The sequence below is a fragment of the Canis aureus genome, chromosome 12 (genome assembly GCF_053574225.1).
Source record: "Canis aureus isolate CA01 chromosome 12, VMU_Caureus_v.1.0, whole genome shotgun sequence".
NCBI classification, from domain to species: Eukaryota; Metazoa; Chordata; class Mammalia; order Carnivora; family Canidae; genus Canis; species Canis aureus.
This window is the reverse complement of record NC_135622.1, coordinates 1,959,462-1,976,632: the sequence shown is the minus strand read 5'-3', so window position 1 is coordinate 1,976,632 and position 17,171 is coordinate 1,959,462. Positions and strand designations below refer to the sequence as shown.

Genomic DNA, 17,171 nt, shown 5'->3' with positions numbered 1-17,171 from the left:
TAACAGAATTGAAAATATATTGAACCATCAACCTGAAAGAGGAGTCAAATGTTCTTACAAATGGCATTCTTTTTTGAAGTATGTTTTCTCTTCAGAAAACTTAATGTGCTTGTTGTAGAAAAACATGTAAAATACAACTCCACCTCTGATAGTAGCTCCCATGTAAGCTCATGGTTTACCAGCAACTGTTCTACTTTGTGTATCCTCATGTCTTACAAGCCTATGAAAGAGGACTGTCACAGTTCCTACTTCATAAGAACTAGAAACTTCGAAAGGTTAAGTAATTTGCCTTATATCACATGGCTAGTAAGGGAGTATATAATTTGGGAACTGTTTCCTAAGATCATTAAATACTTCATCTTTTGAATTAATAGCTCATTAGATAACATTAGTGAACATATAATTTGGCCTTTTATTTATTTATTTTATTTTTAAGATTTTATTTATTAATGAGAGACACGGAGAGAGAGAGACAGAGGCAGAGACACAGGCAGAGGGAGAAGCTGGCCCCATGCAGGGAGCCCCATGTGGGACTTGATCCCAGGACTCCAGGACCACGCCCCGGGCCAAAGGCAGGTGCCAAACCGCTGAGCCACCCAGGGATCCCCTGGCCCTCCTTTTAGATGTATACTTTTTGGAAGTATGATTTGGCTAGTGAGTGAGCATACATAAAAGAAAAGCCCTACAGCTGTCTTTTGATTCTGCTCTCTTCCTCCCCATATCTAGTGATTGTCCCAAGTCTTGTCAGTTTTCACCTCCTACATCTCTTTCTAATCAGCCCACTTTTCCATCACAACACCACTCTGTCCACAGCTCCTGTCTCCCATCTGGGCTGCCCCAGTAGCCTCCTAGCTGCTCTACCCAAATCCACTCTAGCCAGCCTTCAATCTGTTTTCTTCTCTGCAGGCAAAATTATCTGCAAATACAAACCTGATACCCCAGCTGCTTAGATCTTTCCAGTCGCTTCCCATTGTCCTTAGGGTGGAGATCAGATTCCCTCTAGTGGCCTACAAGGCGCCCCCCAACCCCACCCCAACCTGGCCACCTGTCTCTCCAGCCTCATTTCCTGTCACTCACCTTTTGTTCTCTCTGCTCCAGCAATCCTGCCCTTCCTCCTTCCCCTCTCCCACCCCAGCTTCCCACCACCTGCCTTTGCACTTGCTGTTCTCTGGCCACATCCTTCTCCCACCGCCTCCTCCTGGATAACTCCCATCCCCCTCTAGGTCTCTGCTTCATTTGCACTTTAAGGGAAGCCTCCCTGACCCTGCTGGCTGCTCCCAACCCCCCATTTTCTGCTTTCAAGCCCTCCTTGTCACAGTTTGTGTAGTGATTTGATTAACATTTCTCTTGTCCACTGAACTGTGGATGTTTGCTCCTCTGCTCTCCCTTATCCTCAGGGCCAGCAGCCCAGTGCCTGGTGTGTGTGCAGGCTCAGTAAGTAGTGCTGGATGACCAGCGCCCTGAGTTAGAAAAGCACAAGGAATCGTATTGGAATGGGTTATATTCAGTCTTCTCTTACGTGGAGAGTAAGGTTGTATGATATTCCTTAACATACCAATTTGATGAGGTGGTAACAAGGGATTTCATGGCCAAAAGCATTTTGGAAACACCAAGTCTGATAGATATTTCTACTAGAGGACCTTGCAAAACCTTTAATATGCCTATGACGTTGTGAATCTTCACTAGAGAAGAATATGACAAGCCATTTCCTAAGTCTGACTTAAGATTTCGTTACTTTTAAGTTGCTAAAAATAACAGGATATGCAAGGCCATCTAAAATCAAATGTCACATCATAAAAGATGTAATTTTTAGCAGTTCCTTTTAGACAAATTCATCATTTGTGGGCTCTTTGTCTATTGGTTTTCATCTTTGAGTGGATCCTTAAGCTTTATTTGGGGAAGATATACTTGTTACTTTTGCCCACATAACTTTGTTTTGGATATCTTAGGTCGTCTGAATGACATCTATGGAGACTACAAATACACCTACTGGGCATGTGGTGTGATCCTAATTATCGCAGGCATCTACCTCTTCATTGGCATGGGCATCAATTATCAACTTGTGGCAAAAGAGCAGAAAGCAGAGAAGCAGCAGAAAAAGGAAAGTAAAGAAGAGGAGACCAGTGTAGATGCTGCTGAGAAGCCAAAAGAATATGCATCAGAATCTGCAGAGCAGAAAGACACAGAAGGAAGTCCCAAAGAGGAGGAGAGTCCAGTCTAAACCTGTGAGGCCTGAGGGTCAGTGCAGCAGCCGTGATCAAGATACCTGTAAATATCTACTGGCCTGTAATCCAGCAGTGGTGCTCATTGCCAATAGTGGACATGTGTGGGAATCATATCAGGTGTTCATTGATGGAATTTTTGTTTCACTCCTTACCAGTAGCCTGAATTAAAAATGCCATACCTGTGGGGAGGGAGTGATTGGCAAAGAATGAGAGAAGGAAGTAGTGTGGGGTTTTTTTGTTTGTTTTTTTAAATCCTAGCTTTTAACAGTGTCCAAAAGATTATAATATGTGCCTTAAGTTTTAGTCTTTAGAACTCTTTAGGGAGCCTTAACTTTTTAAACCATTCTGCTGAATTCATCTATTTTAGGTGTTAGGTTAATAAGGAAAAATAACAACTAACTTGTTTGAGGCAAATCTAAAATTTAAAATTAACCTTCATTGTTATTTGTATTATCGTGTCAGACATCATCACTGGAAGATTTGTGAATAGAAATATTGGTTGGAAGTTGGGATTATAAAATCCTGACTGAAATATTTTCCTCATCAGTAGTTGCCTAGCATCGTGCCTGCTAGCTATATATTTAGGAAATTTAAGGCGCAAAACTTTGGAAACAGCTGTTCTAGACACATTGTACTTGTCAGCACCCCTCTGGAATCTTTTCTTGGGATGCTAATATTATTAGTGCTTGAGAATTTATATCATTAAATTACTATTTTCTCTTTTCAAAGACCTTTTGAGTGGCTATAAACCATTGCCCCCTTTGAAATCACTTAGTATTTTTCACTGTAAAAGTTAATTTTAAAATATGCAAAACCATATATTTGTGCCTCTGTAGTGAATACAACACATCTAGTTAAATGTAGATAAATATTTCAGACAGCAGCGGAATTCAGCTTCAGTTTTACCAAAACCTCAGTTAAACTGTGAGACTTAGATTTTTTGTTGTTGATTTTCCTGGAATTCTCCCCCATTAATTCATAGTGGTTCCATTTATATCTGGGTCTAGCTTAGAGCTGTGTGTGAAATATTCAATCTTTGTGTGTTTTTGGTTTTTTTTTTTTTTTTTTTTTTAATGTTTGCTAATTAAAGCCAGAGCAATTTGGCGCCAGGCAAACCAACAAAGATAAGATTGGGAGGGAAGTTGCTCCTTTTCTTTTTCTGAGAAGGCCTGGAAAAAAATTAGGTCTTGCTTATAATTATTGGACACATTCTTACTACTCCACACAAACATAAAGATATTGTGACCCTTTTTACTTATTTGAAAAGTAGAGAAGTGGGCTTAGGAGAAGGATAGGGAGATTGGACCAGAATGAAATCTGTAAATAGTTTTTAAACTAGTATCTTTTAAAATGCACAAGAAGATAATGATAGACACTCAGTAAATTATATTCAGTGCATTTTAAAATATCATTGTAATTGAAACAGTGAAAGTATAGGTATAAAACCTTTTGTGTAAAAGGCTGGCTTTTCCAAATAAACTTTTTTTTTTCTTTTTTTAAAGAAATGTTTCTCCCTCCAAATGTTTATTCTCTTGAGAAAATATTTGTGTCTTCATTATCAAATTAATTTGGCCCTTGCTAATATTAAATCATTCAGCTTATATACTGTGGGAACTGTGTATATGGCTTATTTTTATTTTTCTTTGTTCCTCCTTGAAGTCCAGGAAGAGGGGGATTTTGAAATCACCTCTCTGAAAGCATCCAAAGCAGTTAACCTTAAGGATACAATGAAAACTCCTTTCTATGCCTGAATGTCATGGCAGATGGAGAAGGAATTTTAGGGGAGAAGCCTGCTGTGACTGTTGGCAGGCTTGGCTCCACTTGGGATTCTGCCGTTTTCCATAGACCAAAGCCCATAACCTTTATGTGCCTCTCTCCCCTTCCACAAAAATGAGGATCGCTGTCCATGAGGTAATATAAGTAAAGGAAATGGGAAAGGGGCATGGGGTGGAGGAGGAGAAGTACAGGATTATTTTTCCTTGTAGGAGAGGAAAACTTTTCCCTTCTTTCTCAGTTCTTTGGATGGCCTAATAATTAAACTGACATAAGACAGGTAAGATAGGAGAAAATTTTCATTTCATACATACAGGAACTTCACAGAGACACGAGAAGGCCAAAAACCGGCAACTGAGGTTTACAAGCCATCTGAAGCTAAGGAGAGGAGGGGGGCAGGGGTCTGCGGCTTCACAAGGAATAAAGACAATTTACAGGAAGATGGGAAGAGCAAATGTTTGGTGAACCATGCCAGGCAGAGAAGTCTTCTGTAAAAAAAAATGTTTTTAATTATCCTTTGTAATACCTCTCTTCCTGGTACAGGCTCCCCACCTAAATTCTTCTAGGCAGTTAGTTACAGGGGAGGTAAAAAGCTCTTCTTCAGTCTGTTAGGCATTTGACTGCCTTTAGCTCAAATAACCCACATGTCCAAGTGGCACGTTTTGAGGCAGCCCTGTCCTGAACCCCATCACCCCCATCCCCATTGTTGAGCTATGTCCATACCTAAGACCCTGCTTAATCTTTATTCAATAGTTGAATAAAGTGAAGGGTTAAAAACTGATTCAAAGCTGGAATTAAGCCTTCTATTGACCGCAGTCCAACCCTGACTTTTTCCCCTGAAGAGGCAGGATTAAAGTATTATTCAGGATCAGTTTTGGTAACAGCCAACACTAAAACCCAATATAGGCCCACTGTGTGCCATCTATTTCTTGTTAACAAGGAATTGTTGGTTATGTTCAACAATGGAAAGGTGGGTGGACCTTCTGATCCAATCTATTGTCCTTTACTCCAATCTATTGTCCTTTACTCCACACGAGGACTAAATTCTCTTCCAATTCACACAGTGTCAGTGACTGCTTTGGAAACACAGATGTATGCAAAGAGCACCCGCCAGCTTTGTTTTCTCTCTGTCCCACATCTTCCATAAGTCACAGGGCCTAAAAAAAGGGCTTGGCATACTTCAAGAGTATACTCTGAAACAGGCTCCCAAGCCAAAGCTGGAAAACTACTTAAACTGATAGGCTGGACAACTACAGATGATCATAGTGACAAGACTGTATTATTTTGCTGTAGTGCAGTCTGCTGATGATTTACCTTAACTAGTTATAAATTCTACAAAATATTCAGGAAAGCATGGTGGTAAAAACAAATTATGGAAAATTCAGAGGTGTTTTTATCCCTATTTAATCACATTGGTAACTAATCTGAATTCTTGGGTTGTCTGAATTTAGTTTATGTTTGTACCATAGATACATATGTCAATATTAATCCTGTATTTTAAAAAGGAAAAAAGTTTGTTAAAAGCCATTTAATATTTTTGTATGAACCAGTGTTTTACTGTATTGAATTTTAGATTGATAAAATGGGTATTGATTTGTATGAAAAACCTAAATGTCTGGGTTTTACCCAGCAAATGGTTCACAAACCTAATAATCAGGTCCCCCCACCCCCATTTTGCTCGGAAAGATGAGGAAAAGTGAACCATAAATTTCCACCTTTGCAACATGGCTTGTCTTAATAATAATCAGGTCAGGCATTTGCCTAGAAGAGATGAAGAAAGAGGTTAATGACAGACTTGTGTCGATATGAAAATTCTTTCAGTTCTTGACAGGAAGGGACAGCCCAAGCTTGCTTGGCTTGCCCAGATGTAAGCAATTAAGCCAAGTTGCTTCAGAGTTTAGAAGCATTTAGGGGGTTTCAAGTATGTACTTGAAACACATTTCTGAAATGTGTTCTAGCTTTAGCATTTTAGATTCAGTGACCCCCTTTTCCCCCCATGCAGTCAGGGCCGTAGTGATAGAACCATTCAAATGGCAGTGATTGGAAAAGGTACCATGTCTGTGTGTGGATTATCTTTTTCTTGAGCTGAACAGCACCGATTTACTTCATTTTGCTGACTTTTACCCTGACTTGCCTGGGGGAGACTGGGATAGCTAGCAGTGGAATCCCAGCCAGCTGGTTGCTTAACCGTATAGGCCACCTGGGTTCAAACAGGCTGTGTGACCTCAAACAAGTTACTTAGTCTTCATAAGCATCAGGTTTTTTCTTTTGTAAGGTGTTAATAATTAGTACCAACCCACCCCCAGGGTTATCAGGAAGTTTAGTTGATATGTGACAGCTTGTTAAATAAGAGCTTCATAAGTGTAAATACCGGACTATAAAAAAAGTCAAAATTAATACATGGGGGTAAAAATGAGCTCTTCGAATTCTCCAGAGGGATCATTACTTAGGATAGTTTGGAAATGACTTTTAAAGATAATATTAGCTAAATCTGGGGCACCAGGCTGGTTCAGTCAATAGAGCATGGAATGCTTGCTCTCAGGGTTGTGAGTTGAAGCCCCACATTGGGTGTAGAGCCAACTTTAAAAATAAAGAATATTAGCGAAATTATCAAATTCTTTTGATCAGATCCTCCTTTTACTCTTACAAATATAATGGTCTTTGGTAAATTGAGTGGATGAAATGAACAGTTTATGAGGATGGTACATACGTGTCCAGCTCTTTGAGCAAGAGAGATGTGAATCCCAAAACCCTTGCTCCTGCTGCTCTAACAGTGCACTATCTCCAAGGAAGAGAGGACCAACTAGGTGCAGAAAAACATTTCCTCTCAAAGAAATATAACTAGCAGCCAATCATGATTAAAGTTGTCTCTAGCAATGTGCTTAAATGCAAATTGAAAACCTCATGATGTTTTTTCAATACTACGTTGATAACATGATTTAAATTATAAGTTATCAGTTGGTGGCTGAATAAATTGGTATTTAACATACTGAGCAATTACATGATGCTTGTCAAGTGCCATGAGTTCACATCTAAGAATTCCAGATTTGAATTTATATAAGAAAAATGTCTGTCTTTGAAATTGTCAGTTTCTTTGAAAAACCCTAAAGTGTGTATCAGTAACTAAATGGATGGTTATGATGTCCTTATGGCATAAACATGGCACAATGTTAAAAAAGCAGAACACAAACTACCATGATACATGTCTCTCTATGTTATATATACATGTATATAATGCATATATGCACCTGCACAGCAGGGGAAAGAACATACACAAATAGGCTAATCATTTTGTGGCTAGTAAAATTAGAAGTGACTTTTTCTATATTCTTTACATATTCTAAGTTTCTTAATGTGATGGTAACTTTTACACTAAAAGAAAACATTTAATGTAGCACATAATACTGGTTTGCAGAGGGAAAAAAATAGTACAGTTGTTCTAGAAGGGTTCTGGCAAGAAACACAACTCCTCAGAAAATTATGCTAATGATTATTATAAGCAGGTTATTTTTTTCCTGCTTCAAGAGTTGCACCTGGTGAAAGGGTGGTGCATGAGACATGGACTCAAGAGCACAGTAGTCTCAAGTCATTCTCCTGGTGCTGGACCAGAGCTGTGGAACAGAGTCCGTGGGCCACCTGTGCGGCCTGCAGGGCTACCTTCCTGGAGACCGAGCTCTTGGGGAGAGCATTTCTATGGTTCCCACTCTGATCATCATTTAGCTGCAAGTGGATGTTTAACTCAGAAAGCCAGAGCATTCAGCTCACAGTGTTGCAGTCTTAAACATTATCTTACTGGAATCAGCATCAGAAAAAAAAGCACTGCACTGATGTCACAAAAAGGAATAGAATTTGCTTGCCACATAGCTGGCATTTATTTACCAGCGAATATTTACTGGACATTTACTATGTCCCAGGTATTGTTCTAGGCTTTGAGAATCCAACCATGAACAAAGCATGAAAGGTCTTCACATGCATCTTACATTCTAGTAGCAGAAGAGACAGTGAGCTCTGTTATAAGGAAAACAGTATTTGGGGTTTGTTTGTTTTTTCAGCATCTAGATGCTTATGTGCTGAATAGAGGAGGTAACTGAACAAAATTTTGTTCCTGGCACCCACAGCTTCTAGTCTAGCAGGTAGGACTGTGTAGTGAGTGTTGTGGTAGGGCAGCACCTGGAGAATTCTTTAACCCAATCTCCAGAGGGCCCTGAAAAGGAAAATATATTCCTGAGCAAGTTAACTTCTCTGAGACTCTTTGGTAAAATAAACATAAAATTAAAAAAACAAACATAAAATTGTGAGGATTAAGTGTGAAAGTACCATGCATTCTGCTGAGTGTATAGTTGCATTACACTGAGCTCATAGTGTTAAAAATTAAATACCGGGGTTCCTGGGTGGCTCAGTCAGTTGAGTGTCTGACTCTTAATTTTGGTTCAGGTCGTGATCTCAGAGTCATGAGATCGAGCGTGTTGTGCTCAGCAAGGAGTGTGCTAAGGATTCTCTGTCTCCCTCCTCTGCTCTCTCTCAACCAAATAAATAAATCTTAAAAACAAACAAACAAAAACAAATAGCAAGTGTCCATGAAGTCATAACCACAACAACAAGGAATAAAGAACAGCCGGTAACATTGGTATAGCCAGTCAGAGTTTTCAAAGGCCTTTCAAGTACATTCTGTCATCTGAATCCTGGGGAGGTGGGTGCAATGAGAAATACTGCCCTTTAGTTAGGTCTTCATCTGAAGAGGGCATCTCCCCTGCTCGGTGCAAAGCAAGACTGCAGACAGCTCCATGGCTAGAGCTGATGGTACTGGATGGAAGTTTGGAGATCTACAAGAATGGAAGAAGCCAAATCCTGGGTAATCTTGGAACAGTGACCAATCACTCAGGCCCTACACCAAAACAAGTAAAATGGCCCTGTCCTGTCCCAAGTGAATTCACAATCTAATTTAACAATCCTTTTCCCTCGCTTTGGAATTCATAATGTGATTTCTTCACTTGTGGATTTCCTTTCTTAATATGCTTTACTAATTCCAGAATTAAAAGTCTGCATTTCCTGAGCTTACTCTGGCCAGGTTCCAAGAGGAAGTGGCCAGCAGCCATTAAGCCAGGAGGGGAACTGGGCTGGGATTAGAAATCACCTGGTGTGCTAACAATCTGTACATCGATAAGTATCGAGAAGGTTTCTAGTGGTTCTTGTCATTGTGATTTGTCTTTTTCCTTTCTCACTGCTTTTTTCCCCACTTTGAGACCCAAAAGAGAAGGGCATGGATACTTTTCTGTCCCGTCTTATTTGTATATGCTAATCAAAAGGAGAGCTTTACTTTTGATTAACAACCTTTCTCCTTTTAAATTCCAAGCACTATCTTGCTTCTCAAATGCTGAGAAAGCAAGAACCAACCTGCAGTAGGGGATCAAATGATTTGGATACCGGGGAGCTTTCCTAAACTTGCTCCCCACCCCGTCCCTCCTAGTCCTACCCCCACATGCCTCACCAGCTGCCCAAGTGTGTAGACTGAACTGCTTTCCTGTTTCTTTCGTCCCCTCCTTTTGTTCCCTGCCACAGGGTTGGCTTTTAACAGCCTCCCTACCCTGTTCTCACCACCTCCAATCCAACATTGACACCGCTGCCAAATGATTTTTCTAAAAAGACCGTCACCCAGCTGCTTTTATAACTTCAAATAAAAGCAATAAAGATAAAAATAATAAAACTCATCTAATCATGTCACTCCTCTGCTTAAAATTCTATGGTTTAAGGATAAAGTCCAATCTCAACTTGACCCCAGCAGCCCTTGTCAATCAGAGATCCGCACCTGCGTACTGCACCAGTCTTATCTCCTGCCAGGCCTCAGCCGCACCCTGCTCCCCAGCCCTGCTGAATTTCTTAGTAATGCTGGCCCTCCCTTAGTTTCATACCATCCTGTCTTCCCGCAAGCTGACTTGTGCCTGGTGGTGACCCCTCCCTCCTCTCTGGCACCATCTCCTAGTCATCCTTGGAAACTCAGTTCACCTCTCCTCTTATGGGAGGCCTTACTGATTCCTCAGTTTGTTTTTTACTGTCCTTATGTCTACAGCAGAGTATGAATCTGTCAAATCCTGGGTCCTGGGTACAAATTACAAGTAGGCTACCTACTGAGTCCTTCAGCAAGTTACTTCACCTCTAGCCTACAATGTACACATCCATAAAATGGGACTGATAGAACTTACCTTATAGGGCTGCCATGAGGATTACATATGGCAATGCCTCTAAGACCCTTAGCATAGTACCTGACAGGATAAAACGCTCAGGAGGAATTACCACTACCTCTGTCCTAGACAGTTGTTCTTACTGCCAAAGAATAATTTTCAAAATGGTAAAATCATAGGGGCACCCGGGTGGCTCAGCCATAAGCATCTGACTCTAGATCTCGGCTCAGGTCATGATCTCAGAGTCATGAGCCTGAGCCCCAGGTCAGGTTCCACACTCAGCAGGGTGTCCACTTGAGATTCTCTCCTCCCTCTGTGCCTCCCCATATCTATCTCTCTCAAGTAAATTTTTTTTTTAATGGTAAAATCAGAGGTGCCTGGGTGGCTCAGTTGGTTAAAACATCCCACTCTTGGTTTTGGCTCAGGTCATGATCTCAGGGTCATGAAATCTCTCTCCCCTCAAATAAATCTTAAAAAATGGTAAAATTAGAACTCTCATACAGATATAAAATGCACATGTTTATATAACTCAATAATTAAGGAAGGAACCAGTAAGATTTTATAACTGTTTCAATTGAGAATTGGATTTATGGAGACTTCTTAGAGAAGAAATGGACAAAATGCATTCGCACTGTGATGAACAGGAGTGATTTGCATTGTACATCAGACAGGGAGCACCTGCATCACCGTCAGCCCTCTACAGATGAGCTTCCATCTAGAAGATGGAAGACAACAGAAGACAGAGGCAGAGATCCCTACAGAACCCACTACCCCAGAACCCCAGAAGACCCATGGCCTTCCACTGACAGAACACCCAGGAATCCTTTGCCCATTCGTAAAGCCTCACAATTTTTCCTAGCACAATAGTGCATGACATCAGTTTGCTTTTCCAAATCCTACCAGCTGCTTGAGATGAGAGGGAACAACATGCATGCAAACTCATTGATCCCTTTTAATTTTAGGGGCTGGAGAAGCTTCGGCAGGAGGTGACATTTGAACTGGGTAGAGGCAGAGAAGGCTACATTTTTCCCGGAGAAGAGCATCCAGAGAACTGTGCGGGGCCAATGTAGCAGCGACTGGCAAGCAGGTATTAAACAAAGACCATGTACCAGCCCGTGGGCTCGGCTAGGGAGACAGAGGAATGGGGCCTGGTCTCTGCTTTCAAGAAGCACTCAGTCGTTGCGGGAAATAAAAGGAAATCACAGCTTACAACACAGTGTGGAGAGGGCCCTAAAGTCCAGAATCAGAAACTCAAGTGAATTGCTGGCAATGTTTCCCTGGCTCAGGTTTGATGAAAGGCCAAAGACAGGAGATCCCTGTGAGGCTCGAGTGGCCTCAGAGAAATCAATAAAAGGGTAACTGTTCTACACCCATGGTCGGACCACCTCTTCTTCCTACCTTGTGGCTAGACTTTTGTCGCCAGATGGGTGGCATCGGAGAATTAGTGTCCGAGTTCCCTCAAATCTCTGGGAATAGAAGTCCTTATTATGGGCAGGGGCAACCCTGAAGCATTACCAAAGTCTTACTTACTTCAAGTCATTGCTGGGGCGCCTGGGTGACTCAGTCACTTGAGCATCTGACTCTTGGTTTCAGCTCAGGTCATCATCTCAGGGTCATGGGATTCAGCCCCACACTGGGCTCCCTGCTCAGTGTGGAGTCTGCTGGAGATTCTCTCCCTCTGCACCCCCTCCGCCCCACTGCTCATACATTCTCTCCCTCTGTCTCTCAAATAAATAAATAAAATCTTGTTTTTTTGTTGTTGTTTTGTTTTGTTTTGTTTTAAAAAGGCATTGCAAAGAAAGTGGTAACAGCTGAAAGGCAGGATGCTGAAAGGGGTATAATCAACAAGGAAACTCAGGAAAATGTGTACTCCCCTGGAATGTAAGCTCAGGGAGTATCTGAATATACTTACTATCTGATAGGACTCATTTGTTGAATATATAAAATGAAAGGGTAAATGAACAGGGACTCCTGAGAAGGGTCTGTTCAGGGAGAGGGGACTGGCAGGCTGGCTGCCCGGCTCAGAGCCCTCACACGCAGTCAAAGACTGGCTTCATTTAAATACTTGAAGTGCCAACCAACTCCTTTGATTTACTTTTCTACTCACTAGACAAGGCTTCGTCTGCCTCTATGTTTTTAGCTGCCTAACAGGAGATGACATACATGGCAGGATGGCGGGAACATTCCCCGTGAGGACCTGCTGTACTCTTCCTGTAAGTTCTGGTATACACCTGAGCCTCCGACGTCCATCAAGCCCCCAGACCCACTGAGCCCTGGGACACCAACAAGACCAAACCACAGGAAGTTCACCCGGCGCCACCCCCCAAGTTAGCCTCCTGCCCCACCGGCCTGGTGACGCCTGCTCCAGACCATCCACCTCTTTTGATTTTGCACCAATCACTGAAGTGCTTCTCCAGACCCTGCTGAGCCGCTCCCAGCACGGGAGGTGACCACCATGGTCTGTCCTAGCAGTTTGGCTCTCTTAGCTGCCTACCTGCCCCACACATCCCATCCAGGGCAGCCGCGGCCTCCGGGATGCTTCCCAGGACCCTGCCTCCTTTGTGCTGCCCTCACGGGGGGCAGGCCCCTCGGGCACCTGCTCAAGACCTGCCACGGCATCGACGCAACCTGTTCCCATGCCTGGCGCCCCCTCAACACAGCTGCACCCGGGCAGGGTGGTGTAGTGGCTCTGGGCCCACAGCCCGGCTCTGCCACTCACAGGCCAGGCAGCTCCGGGAAGGTCGCATCACTGCTCTGTGCCTCAGTTCCCTCATCTGTAACATAAGGGCAATGGTGGTTGTGTCAGCCAGAGCTCCGTGCAGGAACTCAGGACGCTCGAGGTATTTCGAGCAGAAAGTGATCAATACAAGGGCTTGGGTGCTTGTGGGCTGGTGGGGGTGGGGGGGGTGCGGTGGCTGAGGCTTGAGAGGAGCTGCTCCCCTGCCCGGGCAGCAAAGGCAGGCGGGCATGTGGGGCCGCTCCTGGCATCGAGATCAAGACACCGCGGCACAGCCGTGACAGGGAGCAGCAGGGCCTCGCTGCGGCCTCAGGGGTGGGACTGCACCCGGGACACGGAGGCAAGAAGAGACTCACATCGGCGGGACCCTGCCTGCCAGAAGGAACAGCCGGCTCACAGAAAGGTGGCCCCGGCTCCCTCCCACCTTCCAGGTCCACAAGAGGGTCTCAAACTGGTCCTGGAGGCCCCGACCACCCAGGGAGGAGGCAGGGAAGCTGCCTTTGGCTCTCTGCCTGCAGAGAACAGGAAGGAGGGGGGCAGGTCCTGGGTACTCGGCAGCCAGGGACAGTAACCGCCTGAGTACCCTGAGGGCGCCCACCATGCAGGCACCCAGCGTGTGCTGGACAGAGGCGGCTCTGCAGAGGCTCCCCCGCGGTGACAGCTACCAGCCCCGGCCAGGCCCCAGGAGATGCAACGGCCAACAAGACAAGAGTCTGAAGAGGTGATGACCCTCCTGGGCAGCAGAGGCTGGAATCATCCCGGAAAGGGGTCTGTGTGACCGCGTGTCCTAGAGGCCTGGGGAGAACGAGGAGCAGAGAGCAGGGGGCGCCCCTGGCCAGCTTGGGAGGGGAAGCAGAATAATAAGAGCCAGTTTTCCAGTAGGAGGAGAGTCCAATACAGGCTGGCAAGGAGATCCACAGATCAACCCAATTAAGCATGAAGAAACAAGGTCAGGGTGTGTGACAGACAACGTAAGTTCCATTTCAAGGGAACGCAACCACATCCAAACCCCTGCAAGATGCTTGGCACTTTCCACAAGTGGACAGTTCACGTTCAGTACCCCCAGTACACAGAGTGACAACTGAGGACAGGACAAGAAATGAAGCTGAAGAGGAAAGCAGGGGCGTGGGGGATCTCAAGGGGGCTTCCACAGCATCTTGGAGAATTTGAGCTTTCTCCTGTGGGCAACGGGGAACCATAGTAGGTAGTTAAGCAGGGAGAAGGGGCACCACTGTGGTTTCAGAAATAGCACTTTGCAGGGCCCCTGGGTGGCTCAGTGGTTGGGCGTCTGCCTTCGGCTCAGGGCGTGATCCTGGGGTCCTGGGATAGAGTCCCACATCGGGCTCCCTGCAGGGAGCCTGCTTCTCCCTCTGCCTGTGTCTCTGCCTCTCTCTGTGTCTCATGGATAAAAAAATTAAATTAAAAAAAATAAGATATATCACTTTGCTGCAGTTTGTGGAATAGGCTGGGGAGGGCAGGGCTGCAGGTGAGGATTTCAGTGCTGACACTGCAGCGGTCCGGTCTAGAAAGAGCCTGCTAGGAAGAGGACAAGGGAAAAGATGGAGGAGCCCTTTGGGAGCTCAGGAGGAGGCAGAGCACACAGGAGGGGGTGGGAGGGCGCAGAGAGAGAGCTGGGGTGGCTGCCGGGTGTGTACCTCTGCACTCAGTTCATAAAAGCCTCTTCCCTCCGTGACCCTTCAGTTCCACTGACGTGCGTGCATTAAGCGGCTCTTCTGTGCCAGGAACCAGGGGAGCCTCCCCCGTCTTGCCGAACGGAGCTGGAACTGGATGAGTGAGAGGCTCTGGAGCAGGGATGGGAGGCTGAGGGCAGGCGGGGAGAGGCTGTGGGCAAAGAGCCTACGTTTGGGGCTGCTCCCCATGTGTGGGAGGGTGTGGATCCGGAGCTCTCAGTCGGTGCCCGGGAGGTACAAAGGCCTTCGGCTCTGTCTCAGACGAAGCCCACGCCCTAGAGCCTGGCGTGCGCCTGGAGGCTGCCGACAGGGGCCCAGCAGCCTGCTCCCAACTGGCCACCAGGGTGGTGCGGGCCAGCTGCAGGACTGCTCCCGTCTGGGCCAGAGGGGGGCTGCTCGTTCAGAAAGGCCAGCGGCCCGCAGTCCCCCCGAAGGGGCAGGGGCCCGGCCTGGAAAAGAAGGCCTCCAGGCCGGCAACAGGGCTTACGGCGCCCAAACCCTCCCCAGTCCTCTCCCGTGACCTCCACACCTCCATAAGGTCACTGCTGTTGCCACCCTGCAGGTGACAACACGAAGGTTCAGTGGGCCGACAGGCTTGCTCATTGAGGGGTCACATGGCCGCTAGGTGGCTGAGCCAGAGTTCTAAGCAGCGCAGACCGGACACCAAGGGCTTCTTCCAAATGACTAGAGGGTCAGGGAGCCTTGCTCCCTGGCCGCCCTGCTCCCAGCCAGGTCCTGCTACCCCTGGGGGGCTGCAGCCCGGGAAGGTGTTCTCTCGCATGTCTCCCCAGGTTGCCTGCCTGGGCCTGGAGATCAGAAAATCAGGACAAGAGGAAAGTGTGCAGGACACTGACAGACAGTGGGGGGTGGCGGATGGGGGCCCTGGGAGGCTCTGCTCGAATTCACCCCTCCCCAGCTCCAGGTCTCCTGCCTCTGTCTGCGACCTGTTTTGGGACCCTAAGGACACCGAAGGCTTCCGTGCCTTCTCCTCCACTGGCCCTGAGTAGACCTCCTCACCCTCCTGCTCTGGGACAGCATCCAGGGCCTCAGCGACCGGCCTGAGCCTCCTCCCACCCTGGGTTTAATTTCCAGTGACCCTAATGCTCTCCAAATCCGGGCTGAGACGCAGGGCCCGGTACGGCCTGCAGAGCTCGCTCACGTGCGGCGAGGGCGGGTGCCAGGAGCTGGGGGGCTCCGGGCCTTGGCGCTCGCTCCCACGGAGGGAGGAACAGGAATTTTTCCCGTTCTCTTCGGAGTCTTGACGGAGGCCCCCGGAATAAAAAGCAGATTCCCACACGGAAGTTTACCCGTCTGTGTCCCTCCTGATGTGTCTGAGGTGAGAGAGAAGCAGGTCAGTGCTCCCTGGGAGGCTCCAGCGGCAGCTTCAACGGCATCTTCACCTGCAGACGAAAGCACAAGAGGAGACGGGGCGGGGCGCCGCGGCTCGGCCTCTTCGCGCCGACGGGAGGGAGACGCCCTTACACAAAGGCACGTTTCCCTTCCAAGAGGGCAATTTCTCCTGTTCTCAGAGTCTATTTTTTTGTCAAAATAATCCTCACGACCCAGGGGCAGACCGGGGGGCTCCCCGCCGCGGCTCCCGGCGGCTTTGAGGAGAAAGACGCGTCCTGGTCAAGAGGAGACCAGCGGTGCTTCCCGGCTCCCGGCCCTCAGCGGGACCCGGCCCCGAGCGGGCGGCGCGTCCTGGCCCAGGGCGTCCCCTCACACGGCCCGCGGCGCGCGGACGGACGCGCCTCCGCCCTCGCCAGCCCCGGGCTGGAGGCAGAGGCCGCGCTCTCCGCCCGCGGACCCCGGGCTCCGAGGCGGGGGGCGCCCAGTCGGCGCGTGGCCGCTCCGGCTCCGAGGCCGCGCGTGGTCGCAGCCCCGAGCCCGGGGAGCCCCCGCCCGCCGCCGCGCTCGCCGCGGCCGAGGCTCCCCCACCCCGCAGGCGGCCCGGCACGTGCGCACCTGCTCCTCAGGCCCCGAGGCGGCGGGGCGAGTCCCGTGTCAGGCGCCTCACGCCGACCTTCGCGGGGTCCGCGCGTGGATCCTGGGCAGGGGGCGCGGCGCGGGGCTCGGCGGGCAGGGCCCCTCCCCCCGCTCCCCTCCGCTCCCGCGCCTCAGGCGGCCGTGGCGGCGCGGGGCGCCCTCGTGTGGGCCGGCGCGGCACCGCAGCTCCCGCGGCCTCCCTCCTCGCCTTCCTCCCCCTCCTCCCCTCCCTCCTCCCCCCTCCTCCTCTCTATCTTATGTAAGTGGAATCGTGCAGTTTTCGTGACTGTCATATATCACTTAGCATGATGTCCTGAGGGTTCACCCACGGGTCCGAACGTCCCTCCTCTAGAGGGCTGCATGATATTCCACTGTGTGCACACCACGTTACACATTTTGCTTATCCGTTCATTCATCCATCCGTGGGCACTTGAGTTGCTTCCACATTTTTAGCTATTGTGAACAATGTTTCTGTGGACACGTGTATGCAAATACCTCTTTGAAACCATGCTTTCAATTCCTCTGTGTATGCACCTAGAAGCAAAACTGCGGGGGTCATACGGTAATTCTTTTTTTAAGT

General features: G+C 47.4%; 1 protein-coding gene and 1 long non-coding RNA gene across 5 annotated transcripts in view; one reads left to right on the top strand and one right to left on the bottom strand.

Moving 5' to 3' along the window:
• Window positions 1-11,938, top strand: part of LOC144324790 (monocarboxylate transporter 1) — a 58,597-nt gene extending 46,659 nt beyond the window's left edge. For 3 of the 4 annotated variants that reach the window (XM_077916183.1, XM_077916184.1, XM_077916182.1), the window contains exon 5: window positions 1,950-6,613. In XM_077916183.1, coding sequence (XP_077772309.1) covers window positions 1,950-2,221 — 272 coding nt within the window. In that variant the 3' untranslated portion in view covers window positions 2,222-6,613. Of the gene's footprint in view, window positions 1-1,949; window positions 6,614-11,139 lie in introns of those variants that run through there. The other variant, XM_077916185.1, reaches the window with a different exon arrangement.
• On the bottom strand, window positions 3,261-16,675 carry LOC144324793 (uncharacterized). Its single transcript, XR_013390219.1, has 2 exons — window positions 16,571-16,675; window positions 3,261-16,005 (listed from the first exon to the last, which is right to left on the bottom strand). It is a non-coding gene; the product is annotated as an uncharacterized LOC144324793 (long non-coding RNA).
• Window positions 16,676-17,171: the final 496 nt, after the last annotated feature.